The following is a 14,196-nucleotide window of genomic DNA, read 5'->3' as shown; positions in this document are numbered from 1 at the left end:
TTTGAAAAGATAAACAAAATCGACAAGCCTTTAAGTAGGCTCATCAAGAAAAAAAGAGAGAGGATCCAAATAAACAGAATTAGAAATGAAAGTGGAGAGATTACAACTGATACCACAGAAATACAAAGGATCGTAAGAAATTACTATGAAGACCTGTATGCTAAGAAATTTGAAAACCTAGGTGAAATGGACACATTTCTAGAAAATATAATCTTCCAAAACTGAATGAAGAAGAAGCAGAAAACCTGAACAGGTCAATAACAGCAGGTGAAATTGAAGCAGTAATCAAAAAACTCCCAACACACAAAAGCCCTGGACCAGATGGTTTCACAGGAGAACTCTACAAAGCATTTAAGGAAGAGCTAACCCCTGTCCTTCACAGACTATTCAAAAAAATCCAAACTGATGGAAGACTCCCAAACTCTTTTTATGAAGCCAGCACCATCCTAATCCCAAAACCAGATAAAGACACAACGAAGAAAGAAAACTTCAGGCCAATATCGCTGATGAACATAGACGCTAAAATTCTCAACACAATATTGGCAAACCGCATCCAGCAATACATTAAAAAGATCATCCACCATGACCAAGTGGGATTCATCCCAGGGATGCAAGGATGGTACAATATTCGCAAATCAATAAACATAATACATCACATAAACAACAGCAAAGACAAAAATCACATGATCATGTCAATAGATGCAGAAGAAGCATTTGATAAGATACAACACCCATTTCTGATAAAAACACTCAGCAAAGTGGGAATAGAGGGAGCATTCCTCAACATAATAAAGGCCATATATGACACACCTACAGCCAACATCATACTCAATGGACAAAAACTTAGAGCTTTCCCACTAAGATCAGGAACAAGACAAGGATGCCCTCTCTCACCACTACTATTTAACACATCAATCAGACAAGAAAAAGAAATAAAAGGCATCCAAATTGGAAAGGAAGAAATGAAACTGTCACTGTTTGCAGATGACATGATAGTGTACATGGGAAATCCTATAGACTCCATCAAAAAAACTCCTTGACCTAATAAATGAATTTGGCAAAACAGCTGGATACAAAGTCAATACTCAGACATCAAAGGCATTCCTGTATACCAACAATGAAACTGCAGAATCAGAAATCAGGAAAAAAATCCCATTTGATAGAGCAACAAGAAAAATCAAGTACCTAGGAATAAACCTAACCAAGGAGGTAAAAGACCTGTACTCAGAAAACTACACAACACTGAAGAAAGAAATTAAGGAAGACACAAACAAATGGAAGCATGGACCATGCTCATGGATTGGAAGAATTAACATCATGGAAATGGCCATACTACCCAAAGCAATTTATAGATTCAATGCAATCCCTATTAGAGTACCCATGACATATTTCACAGATATACAACAAACTTTTCAGAAATTTATATGGAACCATAAATGACCCCGAATAGCTGCAGCAATTTTGAGAAAGAAGAACAAAGCAGGAGGGATCACAATACCTGATTTCAAACTGTATTCCAAGGCCACTGTAATCAAAACAGCCTGGTACTGGCATAAAAACAGGCACATAGGCCAATGGAACAGAACAGAAAGCCCAGAAATAAACTCAAGTCTTTATGTTCAATTAATATTTGACAAAGGAGGCAGGAACATAAAATGGAGCAAAAACAGCCTCTTCAACAAATGGTGTTGGGAGATCTGGACAGCCACATGCAAAAAAATGAAACTCGATCACCAACTTACACCGTACACAGAAATAAATTCAAGGTGGATAAAAGACTTAAATATAAGTCATAACACCATAAAAGTCCGAGAGGAAAACATTGGCAGGAAAATCCCATACATTCCATGCAGCAACATCCTCACAGACATGTCCCCTAAAGCAAGGGACATAAAGGAAAGAACAAACAAATGGGACCTCATCAAAATAAAAAGCTTCTGCATGGCTAAAGAAAACAGCATTGAAATGAAAAGAGAACCAACAGTATTGTAAAACATATTTGCCAATGATACATCAAACAAGTCCTGATCTCCAAAATATATAAAGAACTCACATGACTCCACTCCAGGAAGACAAACAACCCATTTAAAAAATGGGCAAAGTACCTGAACAGACACTTCTCCAAGGAAGACATACAGAGGGCCCAGAGACATATGAAAAGATGCTCAGCATCACTAGCCATCAGGCAGATGCAAATTAAAACCACAATGAGGTACCATCTCACACAAGTCAGAGTGGCCAACATAAACAAATCCACAAACAAATGTTGGAGAGGATGCAGAGAAAAGGGAACCCTAGTGCACTGTTGGTGGGAATGCAGACTGGTGAGGCCACTGTGGAAAACAGTATGGAAATTCCTCAGAAAACTGAAAATGGAACTGCCCTTTGACCCAGCAATTCCACTGCTGGGATTATAGCCTAAGAACCCTGAACACCAACCCAAAAGAGCCTAGCACCCCAATATTCATAGCAGCACAATTTACAATAGCCAAGTAGTGGAAGCAACCTAAGTGCCCATCAGCAAATGAGTGGATCCAAAAACTATGGTATATTTACACAATGGAATTGTACTCAGCAGAGAGAAAGAAGGAGCTTATACCCTTTGCAACAGCATGGATGGAACTGGAGAGCATTATGCTAAGTGAAATAAGCCAGGCAGTGAGGGACAAATAGCATATGGTCTTACATTTAACTGGAGCATAATCAACATAAGAAAAAAGGAAACAAAATATAACCAGAGACATTGAAGTTAAGAACAATCTAACAATAGCCAGAGGGGCCTTGGGAGGAGACAGTGGGGAGAGGGGATTACAGGAAGTACTACAAAGGACACATGGACAAAATCAAGGGGGAGGGATGGGGAGAAAAGGCATGCAACTGTAATTGAATAACCATAAATTTAAAAAAATATATATAATACAAAACAAAAAAATTCGTGTTCAGATAGCAAATAAAAATCAAACATTATTTCGTCCAAGTCTCTCCTATTAAGGAGTAGGGAAGCTGGGGCACAGCCTTCTAGGCTGTGGGCTCCACAGCAAGAAATGATGTGTGGTACTCACAACAGGACCACAGCTGCTGCTGACCAAGCAGGCTCAGTGCAAGGGTCCACCCCTGCTCACAGGACTCTGTTTGTCCTGCACAATGTCCCTGCAGCTGGACGGCCCCACCTCATGTTATATACCGCAACTGAACAGCAGCAGGGGAAGGTGTGCACTTCACTGAAGGGTGCAGGTAGGGAGAAGTGACGGTGTCCAGTTGTTGGTTTTCTCTACGCTGAGGACATCTCACTCGCTATTGTCTATGGGTTCAGAAAACAAGGTGGCTGAGCACTTGCTTCAGCTCCACAGCCCAGAGATGTTTGCTTTGTGGTCAGCGAGTGCACACAGCCTGGCGCTCTGTGCCCAAATGCTCCGATCAGCCAAGGACAGCACCTGGAGCAGAGTAGGCGAGGGGAACGGACAGAGGACACGCGGGCTGCTTTAGATGGGGTAGTCCAAGGGATAGCACACTTAGGCTTGGATCTGAGTGAGCAGAAGGTGCTGACTGTATGAAGACGTAGGGCAGAGTCAGCTAAAGACAGGGAACCACGAGCAAGAATTAGGTCCTGCCGTCCAGGATTGTGTCCTTGGGGAGACTGACTGGCAGACCACAGGGATGTCCAGTCATTGCTGCTCTACAGCAGTGGACTAGAGTGTAGGGGATAAAGGGTACAACTTCCCAGAGCAACAGCATAATTCCGAGATCAGGAAGCAAAACATTAAATAACTGGCATTTTAGGTGAAGTCAAGCATAACTATATCTTGGAAGTATGTCCTTCCAAGTATATGCTTGGAAGTCAAGCATAAGTATATCTATAAGTATATATAGGCTGTGAAATTTTACTAAAATTTTTGCAATTTTGAAGACATTTCATGATTCACTTGTAGGCTGAAGCAGAGGAGGGCTTAGAATATTTTCTAAGAGTGCCCCTTCTCCAGCCTCAGTGATACGCATCCCACTGTGGTCTGTTGTTAGGGATTTTTAGATGAAACTGTTGGAGAAACCTGTCCGAAACCTGCTGTGATGGAGGAATGTGCTAAGAGCAGAGGAGTCAGGAGTCGGGAAAGGGACACTTGGGAATCACACTTCAGCAGTCTTGAAGGATGAACTGGACTTCAACAAAAGGAGAAGTCAAAAAGGGTCACTTCTGGACATAGGCTGGACACCAAAGGCAGGATGTAGAAAAAGCCTGGTGTGTGCAAAAACAAAAAAGAAGAAAAAGGCAAGCACTGTGACATCATAGCACTTGGCTTCCTTGCTTTGGTTTGACTTTTTAAAAAGTGCTATAACCAAATGAAGAGGAATAGCAGTACAGAGAGCATCGATGTACTTTTGAATTTAGATAGGTAGACAAGAGGGGTGTTCTGAATAAAAAATTCACCCTTTGGGCTCACACATTAAGAAAAGTCAGTTCTTGATGTAGTCAGGAAGCCAGGGTTGTGTGACACACCACAGTGCGAGGGTTCACCAGCTCTCATCTACAAAATGCTGAGGCCCTGTTTGCAGAGATTTCTTGCAGAAGCACCACATCCTCTGAGAAGGCTCATACCATCACTAATCCTTCACCAAGCCTCTGCTTCTTCACTTGGTTGGTTGAATCTGAAAAAGATGTTCCTTCCACCTGGAGAATTGGTTTGAGGTACAGATTAGTTAAAAGAAGGAACTTTGCTGCCACCTGCTGGCAATGTTTCACAATACTTTTGCAGGTCTGTGTGTGTAAATGACTCCTCTGAGATATGCACCCACCACCCACTTTGGAATGGAAGTGCCCAATGGATTCCCAACTAGGGACAGGACAGCTTCCTGAGCACTGATGGTTGATGTGACTTATTTCAGAAGAGACCAAGAGTGCATTTATGTGGTCTTGCTTGGAGTCCTATATTCATTGGCAAAATCCTTGGGCTGTTTGATCAGAGGGAAGGGAAGACTTTCTGGGCTTCCTGGACTTTCTGGAAGTCTGTTTCCTTTGCCAGATTAGGGCCATTTTCCTTCATTATTTGTTCAAATAAGTTTTCAATTTCTTGCTCTTCCTCTTCTCCTTCTGGCACCCCTATGATTTGGATGTTGGAGTGTTTAAAGTTGTCCCAGAGGTTCCTAAGCCTCTCCTCATATTTTTGATTTCTTGTTTTTTCATTCTGTTCCAGTTGGATTTTTTTTCTTCCTTTTGTTCCAGATCATTGATATGAGCCTTGGTTTCCTTCCCTTCACTGTTGGTACCCTGTATATTTTACTTTATGTCACTTTGTGTAACCTTTGTGTTTTCCTTCATTTTGCAACTGAGCTCAATGAGTTTTCTGAGCATCCTGATTCCCAGTGTTTTGAACTCTGCATCTGATAGGTTGTCTGTCTCCTCATTGCTTAGTTCTTTTTCTGGAGTTTTGCTCTTTTCTTCTATTTGGGCCATATTTCTTTGTCCCGAACCCAAGGAGGAACACACCAAGACACATAATAATTACATTACCCAAGATTAAACAGAAGGAGAGAATATTTAAAACAGCAAGAGAAAAGGACACAGTTACCTACAAAGGAGTTCCCATAAGGCTATTAGCTGATTTCTCAAAAGAAACCTTACAGGCAAGAAGGGGCTGGAAAGAAGTATTCCAAGTCATGAAAGGCAAGGACCTACATCCAAGATGACTCTATCCAGCAAGGCTTTCATTTAGAATGGAGGGGCAGATGAAGTGCTTCCCAGGTAAGGTCAAGTTAAAAGAGTTCATTGTCACCAAGAACCTATCATATGAAATGTTAAAGGGACTTATCTAAGAAACAGAAGATCAAAAACTATGAACAGTAAAATGACAAGAAACTCACAACTATCAACAACCAAACCTAAAAAACAAAAACAAAAACTAAGCAAACAACTAGAACAGGAACAGAATCACAGAAATAGAGATCACATGGAGGGTTATCAGCAGGGAGGTGGAGAGGGGAGAATGGGAGAAAAGGTACGGGGAATAAGAAGCATAAATGGTAGGTACAAAATAGACAGGGGGAGGTTAATAAGAGTATGGGAAATGGAAAAGCCAAAAAACTTAAATGTACAACCCACGGACATGAACTAAGTGGGGAGTGCAGGGAGGAAGGGGATAAAGGGAAGAAAAAAATTGGGACAACTGTGATAGCAAAATCAATAAAATTTACTTTACCTCTTTTCTCCACCATTGTGGTCTGTGAGGTTCATTCTTCTGTGACGTGTCTTCTCATAAGACTTTCAGGATCAAGAGGTTCCTGGCCAAGAAACAAAAGCAAAATCGGCCCATTCCCCAACGGATTCGGATGAAAACTGGTAATAAAATCAGGTACAACTCCAAGAGGAGACATTGGAGAAGAACCAAACTGGGTCCATAAGGAATCGCACATGACATTGGAGAAGAAGCAAACTGGTTCTGTAAGGAAGGGCACATCAGAGATGTCTCACATATTTATGCTCTATTCATGTTGTCTGCCTCTTGAAGTCACTGAAAAAAGACCACCGTTGTCGGGACAGTTTGGCAGTTTATTGGGAATTGGATTATTTTTCTCTTGATATTTTTCCTTCAGTAGTACGTTAGTTCATTAATAAATGTGAGACCATTTAAACTTCAAAATAAATAAATAAATAAATAAATAAATAAATAAATAAATAAATAAAATTTACTTAAAAAAAAGCAAGTGAAGAAGCTATACATGAAGAAAATAACCTCCCCCACGCCGAGACTGAAGTAAATCTTTCTAGAATTTACATTAAAATCCTTCCATCATTTTTACCTAAAATTAAACTGCTTACTACAATTTTCCTTGTTTCAGGATTCATCTCCCATGATTGAATTCCATAGGCTTTGAAGATCCCTGTTTCCCACCCCTCCCCCAAGAATTCCCTGAGTTTTTTATTACTTTATGGCAGGTGGTACTCAAATGTCTGATCTTGGAAGTATATGTAGAAGCTGAGAGAGTGACCCCTAAATGACAGCGAATAAAACAATCACATAATGATTCCCAGGGCATATTCTAATTATTTGAGTCATGTACATCTCACTAACTTTCCAACCAGCTAAAATATAGCCCTTAGCCTGTATTGTTATTATTATTATTATTATTATTATTATTATTATTATTATTTACTTAGAGTTTAAGACCATAGATGGCCTACATTGTGCTGCCACAGGTTCCTGCCCTTGGCCTCACACCTTTGGTCCTGACCCTGAGTTGAAGTTCTTAGAAAGCAGCATCCTTTTTGTGAGCCCAGGGGTTGGCAAAATGTTTCCATAAACAACCTGATAAATGCTGGGGGCTTTGTAGGCCATGCAGTCTCCGTCACAACTCGATCCCACCACTGTGGTGCGGAAGCAGCTATAGCGGGTGGGAGTGATGGGTATGGCTATGTTCCAATACAAGTTCAGTTATCAAACGGGCTGCAGTCTGGGTTTGGCCCTCAGGCTGTGTGTCGTGTGCTGGCGCCCAGCCATTTCAGTTCCCTCACCCATTACACTCCTTTTTTCCTCAAATCCTTCTATACTTCTGCTTCATACCAAGGGTGCTCACATACATGTCTGTCCTGAACCATGTCTTTCAATAAATATATACACTTTTTCTTGTAAAGTATGGGGAAAACATCAATCAACAAGTATTGAGCATTTGCTGTGAATCAGGTTTGAGGGTGAACCAAAAAGCATTTCAGTTCTCTATCTTCTTAATCTACTTGAAGAAATTATGTAAGCATATCACATGATAGTAGTTACTAAAAGGGAAACGTGATGAGATAAGAGTGGAAAATCACTAAACGGGACATACAAGTGGTGTGCGTGGATGTTAATGGTAGCGCTGATGCAGCGCGTGAAGGCACTGAGGTCCATCACAGCTGGGTTTGCACCACAGCTGCATGAAGTGAGTGAGGGAGAGGCTGCTCGCTGAACTGGGCTGGAGACACTAGGTTCCTTCACACCCAACAGTTTCCATCCCACTGAGAAGTAGAGGGGTGTTTGTTAACTGGTCCCTCTGCTCCAGAATTCATGTTCTGCAAGGGTTAGTCTGAGCTATGCCAGATTGCTCTTTATATTTTGCAATGCTGAGAGAGAAACAAATATTCTTTCTCATGTTATGTGCATACAAATATATTGAGCATGTACAGATGTTGTTCTAGCAGGGGTGTCAAACTCATTTTCACCAGGGGCCACATCAGCCTCGCGGTTGCTTTCAAAGGGCCAAATGTAATTTTAGGACTGTATAAATGTAACTACTCCCAAACAGTTAAGCAAGAGCTTGGCGCTGCTGCCGGGTAGAAACAAGGTGCTGGGCCAGATTCGGCCCGTGAGCCTTGTGTTTGCCACCTGTGTGTGTATAGCAATGGACCACGGGACAAAGTCCCTGCTATCTACAACACAGAAATTATTTCCATTTAGAGATGAGCCTTTGAGGTGAAGCGACTTGCTGTGGTCACAGAGTTGGATGGTGGCAGGTTCCAGTGCAGACTGCTGCACTCCCAGGCAGTCATTTTCACAGCCACTCTGTTTTTCTCAACTCTCATGACAGGGACCCGCAAGATGGAGTACAAGAGCAGCAGCTGGCACGAGACCTGCTTCATCTGCCATCGCTGTCAGCAGCCAATTGGGACCAAGAGCTTTATCCCCAAGGACGAGCAGAATTTCTGTGTGCCCTGCTATGAGAAACAGTATGCCTTGCAGTGTGTTCAGTGCAAAAAGGTACCTAATTCCCCCCTGGACCTTGCACAATCGAGTCAGCTTGCCCCTTCCGAAACAGATGACAGCTGTGACGCCTGGACGGCATGAACGTCATGCCTCTTTCGCCACGTGTTCCACATTCTAATATACTTCTGCACATTTCGTCCACTGGACCCGTGTTCTGGTCTTTTCAGACATGAGCACTGTTCTGATCTGACATAAAAGTCCTTTATCCCTTCCTTCTTCTGGAACATTTCCAAACATTTGCTCACTTAGGAGTTGATATTAAAGAGAAAGAGAACTTACTGTCCCCAAACTGCCTTTGTTATACTGCTCTCCTTGAAGATACTAGAAGCCAGTTGCTAAAGCCAGTTGCTTAGTGGGAAGGAGTGTGGGAGAATGATGTGGGTGGGGCACATCATTAATTACACTTACCCAGCCAGTCCTGTGCTGTGTCTGCCATGGCTCCGTTAGGTTAGAGGAAGCAAAGGAACCCTGCCCTTGTAGAAAGCCATCTCTCTCCAGCTGACCCTGTCACGCCAACATCTGTGCCCTTCAGGTTCTAGCTGAGTTTGCCACAGTGTGTCCTCTTACACACACACAGGTCACAGCACTGCTGAGCTGTTCACTTCCATGGCTAAGAGTGCCAGTTGTAGAACTTTGTGCAGCTTCTTTGGCTTCTGCCCCTTCTACTGACTGTGCTGTTTTTTCCCATCTCTCCAGCTGAGGTCCTTCCTGGCCTTCAGTCTGTGGGAGGGCAGCCCTACTGCTGGGCTTTGTCCTGGGTCCTGTCCTGTACTGTACCCTGTCCCACGTGAGCCTTGGCTAGAATGCCCCACCTGTCTACACCTTTTCAAAGGGCAGAGTGTTGCTAATTTTCTTCAGCCTTTCGTTTCCTTCTCTCATTTCCATTTTTAAAAGGATTTTTTAAAGATTTTATTTAATTCTAGAGAGAGGAGACATGAGGAAGAGAGGAAGAGAAACTGATGTGTGAGAGAAACATCAGTCGGTTGCCTCTCACACCCATGCCCCAACCCAGGATGGGCCCGAAAACCCAGGGATGTGCCCTGACCGGAAATCAAACTGGAGACCTTACAGTTTGTGAGATGATGCTCAGCCAACTGAGCCACACCAGTCAGGACACTCATTGCCATTTTTTTCTTTACTATTTTGAATTCCATTTCTCCCTATTCTTCTGTCATGGTCATGCTATTTATATAGTATTTATTCCTTCGACCTTAGTTGGAAACTCACTCCTGTGTTTATATTAGGAACCCTCTTGTCTGCTCAGTCCTTTTTGGTTTTGTTTCATTTATTAGACCCAAGGAAAAGTTCCTGTTAGTTGCTCTCCTTCCTCTGTGTTTTTCCCCACCTTATTGTGCTCTTTAGTTGGGGAAATGAAGGCACATCTCCTTCTGGGCTGCATGCCTGTGTGTGCATGTGATTATCAGTACACACACCAGCACTCATGCCAGAAGCAGCCATTCCTCCCACCGTCTGATGGTGGAGAAGATGGACACAGTCTGGGTGATACGCACTCTAATGCTGAACATTTAAGTACCGTTGACAAGTATGCTTTGGAAAAGAACAGTTGTAACAGAGTGTACACTGGGAGGACCTGAAGTAAACTGAGGAGTGAGGGGCCAGGGTGGTGTTTAGGGAATATTCTCTAAGAAAGCACCACCTATGCCAAGCCATCTGAGTTAGCTGAGTGATATGAGGGGAAGGGGAATGTGGAATCTGGATGGAGGGAGTGCAAGGGAGAATATTGCAGATGAAGGAAACATCTTACAAATATATGCCTTCTGTAGCCATGTAGATACCTTGCCACGCAACATATTTTGTGTAAATTTTATTCCTTAGGGGAATACTGACAGGATAATTTTTAATGGTTTATAGTTTAATAAAAAGAATACAAGACAGAAGGAAGTCCAGAACTCCAGTTCCTCCTTTGTCATTAACTAGCTATGAATTCTCAGGCAAGTAACTTAATTTCTCTGTGTCTCAATTTACTTACCTGCAAAACAGCAGGGATATCTGTCTTTATGTAAGGACTAGAGGAGACACCAGATGATACCGCAGTGTTGAAAAATGCACTGCCCAAAAGTGCTGATGTGAGTGTCTCCACCTCATCTTCGATCACCATTGCTCTGTCAGGCTGAGACCCACCAGTCTCCTTGCATACTGTACTCAGTTCTGTCTTCATCCATTTTCCAATGAGTATGAAAGCAACAATATAAAGAGGAAAATAGAGCAAATTTAGGTATCAATGACCAGTTTTGGTATATCGGGCTTCTCGCAAAAGTTCTAGACTGTAAGACAGAATGAGAAGGCAGGCTGTGGGCTTATTTTTTCCCAACCTTCCAAGATGCCTCTCCTTCCCTACAGCATCAGCAGGCCTGATTCCTTGGTGTCTTTTAACCTTGTCCACAACTAATGAATAGACCAAGCTGCACAGGGATCTTTACAGATGATGAGCCCATAGGCCCGGGTCTGTCAGGAGCACAGTTAGGATTCAAATCTGTCTCCTTGACGTAGGCTGTGGTCTTCACCCTCACGGCATCACCTCCTCCCCAGAGAGAAGGCAATACTGCCTGTGACACTGCGCCTTTGAGTCCCAGCATCTCTGTGAGGGGCCGAGGGTAATGTCCTAGTCCCTGTATTGCAAGCAGGAACACCAGGGTCTGCAGCAGTGGGAGGGGCAATAGAGGGGTGATTATGAAGTCTATGAGCAGTTTCTGTGACTTTTAACCAGAGCTGGGTGTTTTCTGGATGAGGATCTTGCATCACTAATGGCAATAGTGGCGGCTAAGGAAGAGCGCTAAGAACAGGCCACTCTGCCTTGGAAAACTGACCTTTGCCCTCTTGCCTCCTCCAGCCCATCACCACTGGAGGGGTCACCTACCGGGAGCAGCCCTGGCACAAGGAGTGCTTTGTGTGCACAGCCTGCAGGAAGCCGCTGTCTGGGCAGCGTTTCACATCCCGGGACGAGTTCGCCTACTGCCTGAACTGCTTCTGTGACCTTTATGCCAAGAAGTGTGCTGGGTGCACCAACCCCATCAGCGGTGAGTGTCTCCGTGAGTCCCCGCCTGGGTTCATGACCCTCCGCTCTCCTTCACACAGCCATTTGAAGGTTGCGCAATGTGTAAGATTCTAGCATGTGAAGTTGCTTACACAGGTACACCTTGGAGATATTGTGGGTTCAGTTCCAGACACCCTGTAATAAAGCGAGTTATATTCTTTGGTGGTGGAGGGTCTTGCCTCCAATTTGTAAAAGTCCAACATCTGTGAAGTGCAGTAAAGTGAATCACAATAAAATGAGGTCTGCCTGTGTACCTGGATTCTCTAGGTCTCAAAGGTTCTGAGCCGACTTTGTTTCTTCCTGCTTTCTTCGCCTTGTTACACTTGGACAATTCAGTAGATAATGGCTTCCCCTCTAACTCACCTGATCGCTGAAAACCATATGAATGGCCCATTTTCAAGAGGTTTATGATTCTGCTTTTGGTTGTATTATCTCCCAAACTGCAGTCTGTGACTATATATAACCAGATAAGCACGATGAAACTGGAATTTCAGGGTTAGCAGCGGTACTGGGCTCCTGAAGGTGCTCCTAGCATCTTGGAGAGACTTTTCTACCACAAGGCCATGGCTGTCTAAAGGCAGAGGGCAACATTCTAGGTAGTTCTTTTATATCCCCAACGGGCTGGGCAAGGTGAGAGCCCCAAATCTGGTTGGCTGGCAGACTGGGCATTGGACTAAACTATGAAATATGCTGAGAAATTCAGTATGGGGAACAGATGGCTGGTCAGACTACAGTCTTCTATATGTGCCTCACGTTTTGCCACACAAATCGGTGCCGAGGCTGGGAGGGGAGAGTGGGAGATTTTGCAACGGTGCTGGAGAAGTCCCATGACGCTGGGTTCCCAGCTCCATGTGACATTCAGTTCATCACTGCCCAGGGCAGATGGCAGATACATGCAATATAAACACAGGGCCTGGCTAGGTAGTGTTCCTCTGTGGCTTCACATTTCATACCCTCTCTGTACTTGTTTGACTTTCTCTTCCCTTAGGTCTAGAACCAAGTTCACCAAGCGCAGGTGACTCACCTGATAATACAAAGTCCCAGGTCACTAGAATAATTCTCATCTCATGTGTATTCCAGAGCTCATATATCCATTGAAATGATAAAGAAGAGAAGCATAGCATTTAAATTATTCTATATTAAGACACCCAATTACAGTCAGCTATACGCCAGATTTCCCTTGGCAGCATTTGGAGGGAAAAATGAAGTCTATTGCTCTAATGTATTAATCTTTAATGCTGTCTTGCAGTAACTTCTGTAGAAGTAAATGTTATGAAATTAAGGTTTATAAAGCAATATAATCTATATCAAAGCACTTTTAAATGTAAAATATCAGGTATGTGTATTAATTGTGGTTATTACAATTATAGCACTGGAAAAGAAAGCACTACAAAAACAGAATGAAATCTTTACTCCAAAAGAGGAGAGTTGTCTGAAATACAGAGACTAATGCTCAAGGACCTGGACCAAGGAATTTTGAAATTGCAGCTAAAATGTACTTTCAGCTAGATTCCCAAACCAGTGTGTGAGATTGTGAGTCTAGATTAAATTTCTAATAGATCCTTACTTAGTACTTTTTTTCTTTAACAAAATTTAAATGATTGTAAATAAATTTGAGATGTTTTCCAATTTTTTCTGTGCAGTGATGCTCAATTCAGACAATCCTCATTATTCAGAGTTCGTATTTGCAAATTTACCTACTCATCAACATGTATTTGTGACTCCAGTATCAAAACTTTTGGCGCTTTCATGCTCATTCGCAGACATGCACAGGTAACGGTGAAAATTTGAGTCATCTGATGCGAACATTTCCCAGCCAAAGTGCAACAAGGTGACACTCTGCCTTCTTGTTTCAACTCATGTTGGAAACCAGGGTCCTTTTAACAGTCTGTTTACTGCCATGTTTTTTGCATCTTTTTGTGCTTTTTGTTGGCATTTTCATTGCTTAAAAAGGCCCCTAAGGATAGTGCTGAAATGCTGTCTGTTCCTGAGCCCAGGAAGGCTGTGAGGTGCCTTGTGTGTTAAATATGCTTCCTTCAGGCTTGAGTTACAGTGCTGTTGGCCGTAAGTTTAATGTTAATGAGCCAACAATACATGTTAAATAAAGGTCTTTAAACAGAAATAGACATAAAGCAAGGTCAAGTACTGATGATGGAAATGTGACCAGAGAGAGGCTCTTAGGAACCTCACCCTGTATTTCTCACAGGAGCAGGAGTTCAGTATATGCTAAGCCATTGTTCACAGTGACTATAGAACAGACCTATCTCAAATAATGAGAATTTACTGTACATACATCTTGCCCATAGCAGGATTCGTTCCCCTGGGCCTGTCTTTGGATCTCATATCTATCACTTTCCCCCTTTGCTGTCATTTCAAGGAAATAGTGGGCTTTCCAAAAGGAGGCTTGCAACCTGG

The 14,196-nt window shown here is 42.8% G+C and overlaps 1 protein-coding gene across 4 annotated transcripts in view; it reads left to right on the top strand.

Moving 5' to 3' along the window:
- FHL2 (four and a half LIM domains 2) overlaps window positions 1–14,196 on the top strand; it is a 74,557-nt gene that overhangs the window by 55,258 nt on the left and 5,103 nt on the right. For all 4 annotated transcript variants that reach the window (XM_045204696.2, XM_053924085.1, XM_024571811.4 and 1 more), the window contains exons 4-5: window positions 8,551–8,720; window positions 11,578–11,764. In XM_045204696.2, coding sequence (XP_045060631.2) covers window positions 8,551–8,720; window positions 11,578–11,764 — 357 coding nt within the window. The remainder of the gene's footprint in view (window positions 1–8,550; window positions 8,721–11,577; window positions 11,765–14,196) is intronic.

Source organism: Desmodus rotundus, chromosome 5 (genome assembly GCF_022682495.2).
Source record: "Desmodus rotundus isolate HL8 chromosome 5, HLdesRot8A.1, whole genome shotgun sequence".
NCBI lineage: Eukaryota > Metazoa > Chordata > Mammalia > Chiroptera > Phyllostomidae > Desmodus > Desmodus rotundus.
This window is presented reverse-complemented; position numbering and strand designations above follow the sequence as displayed.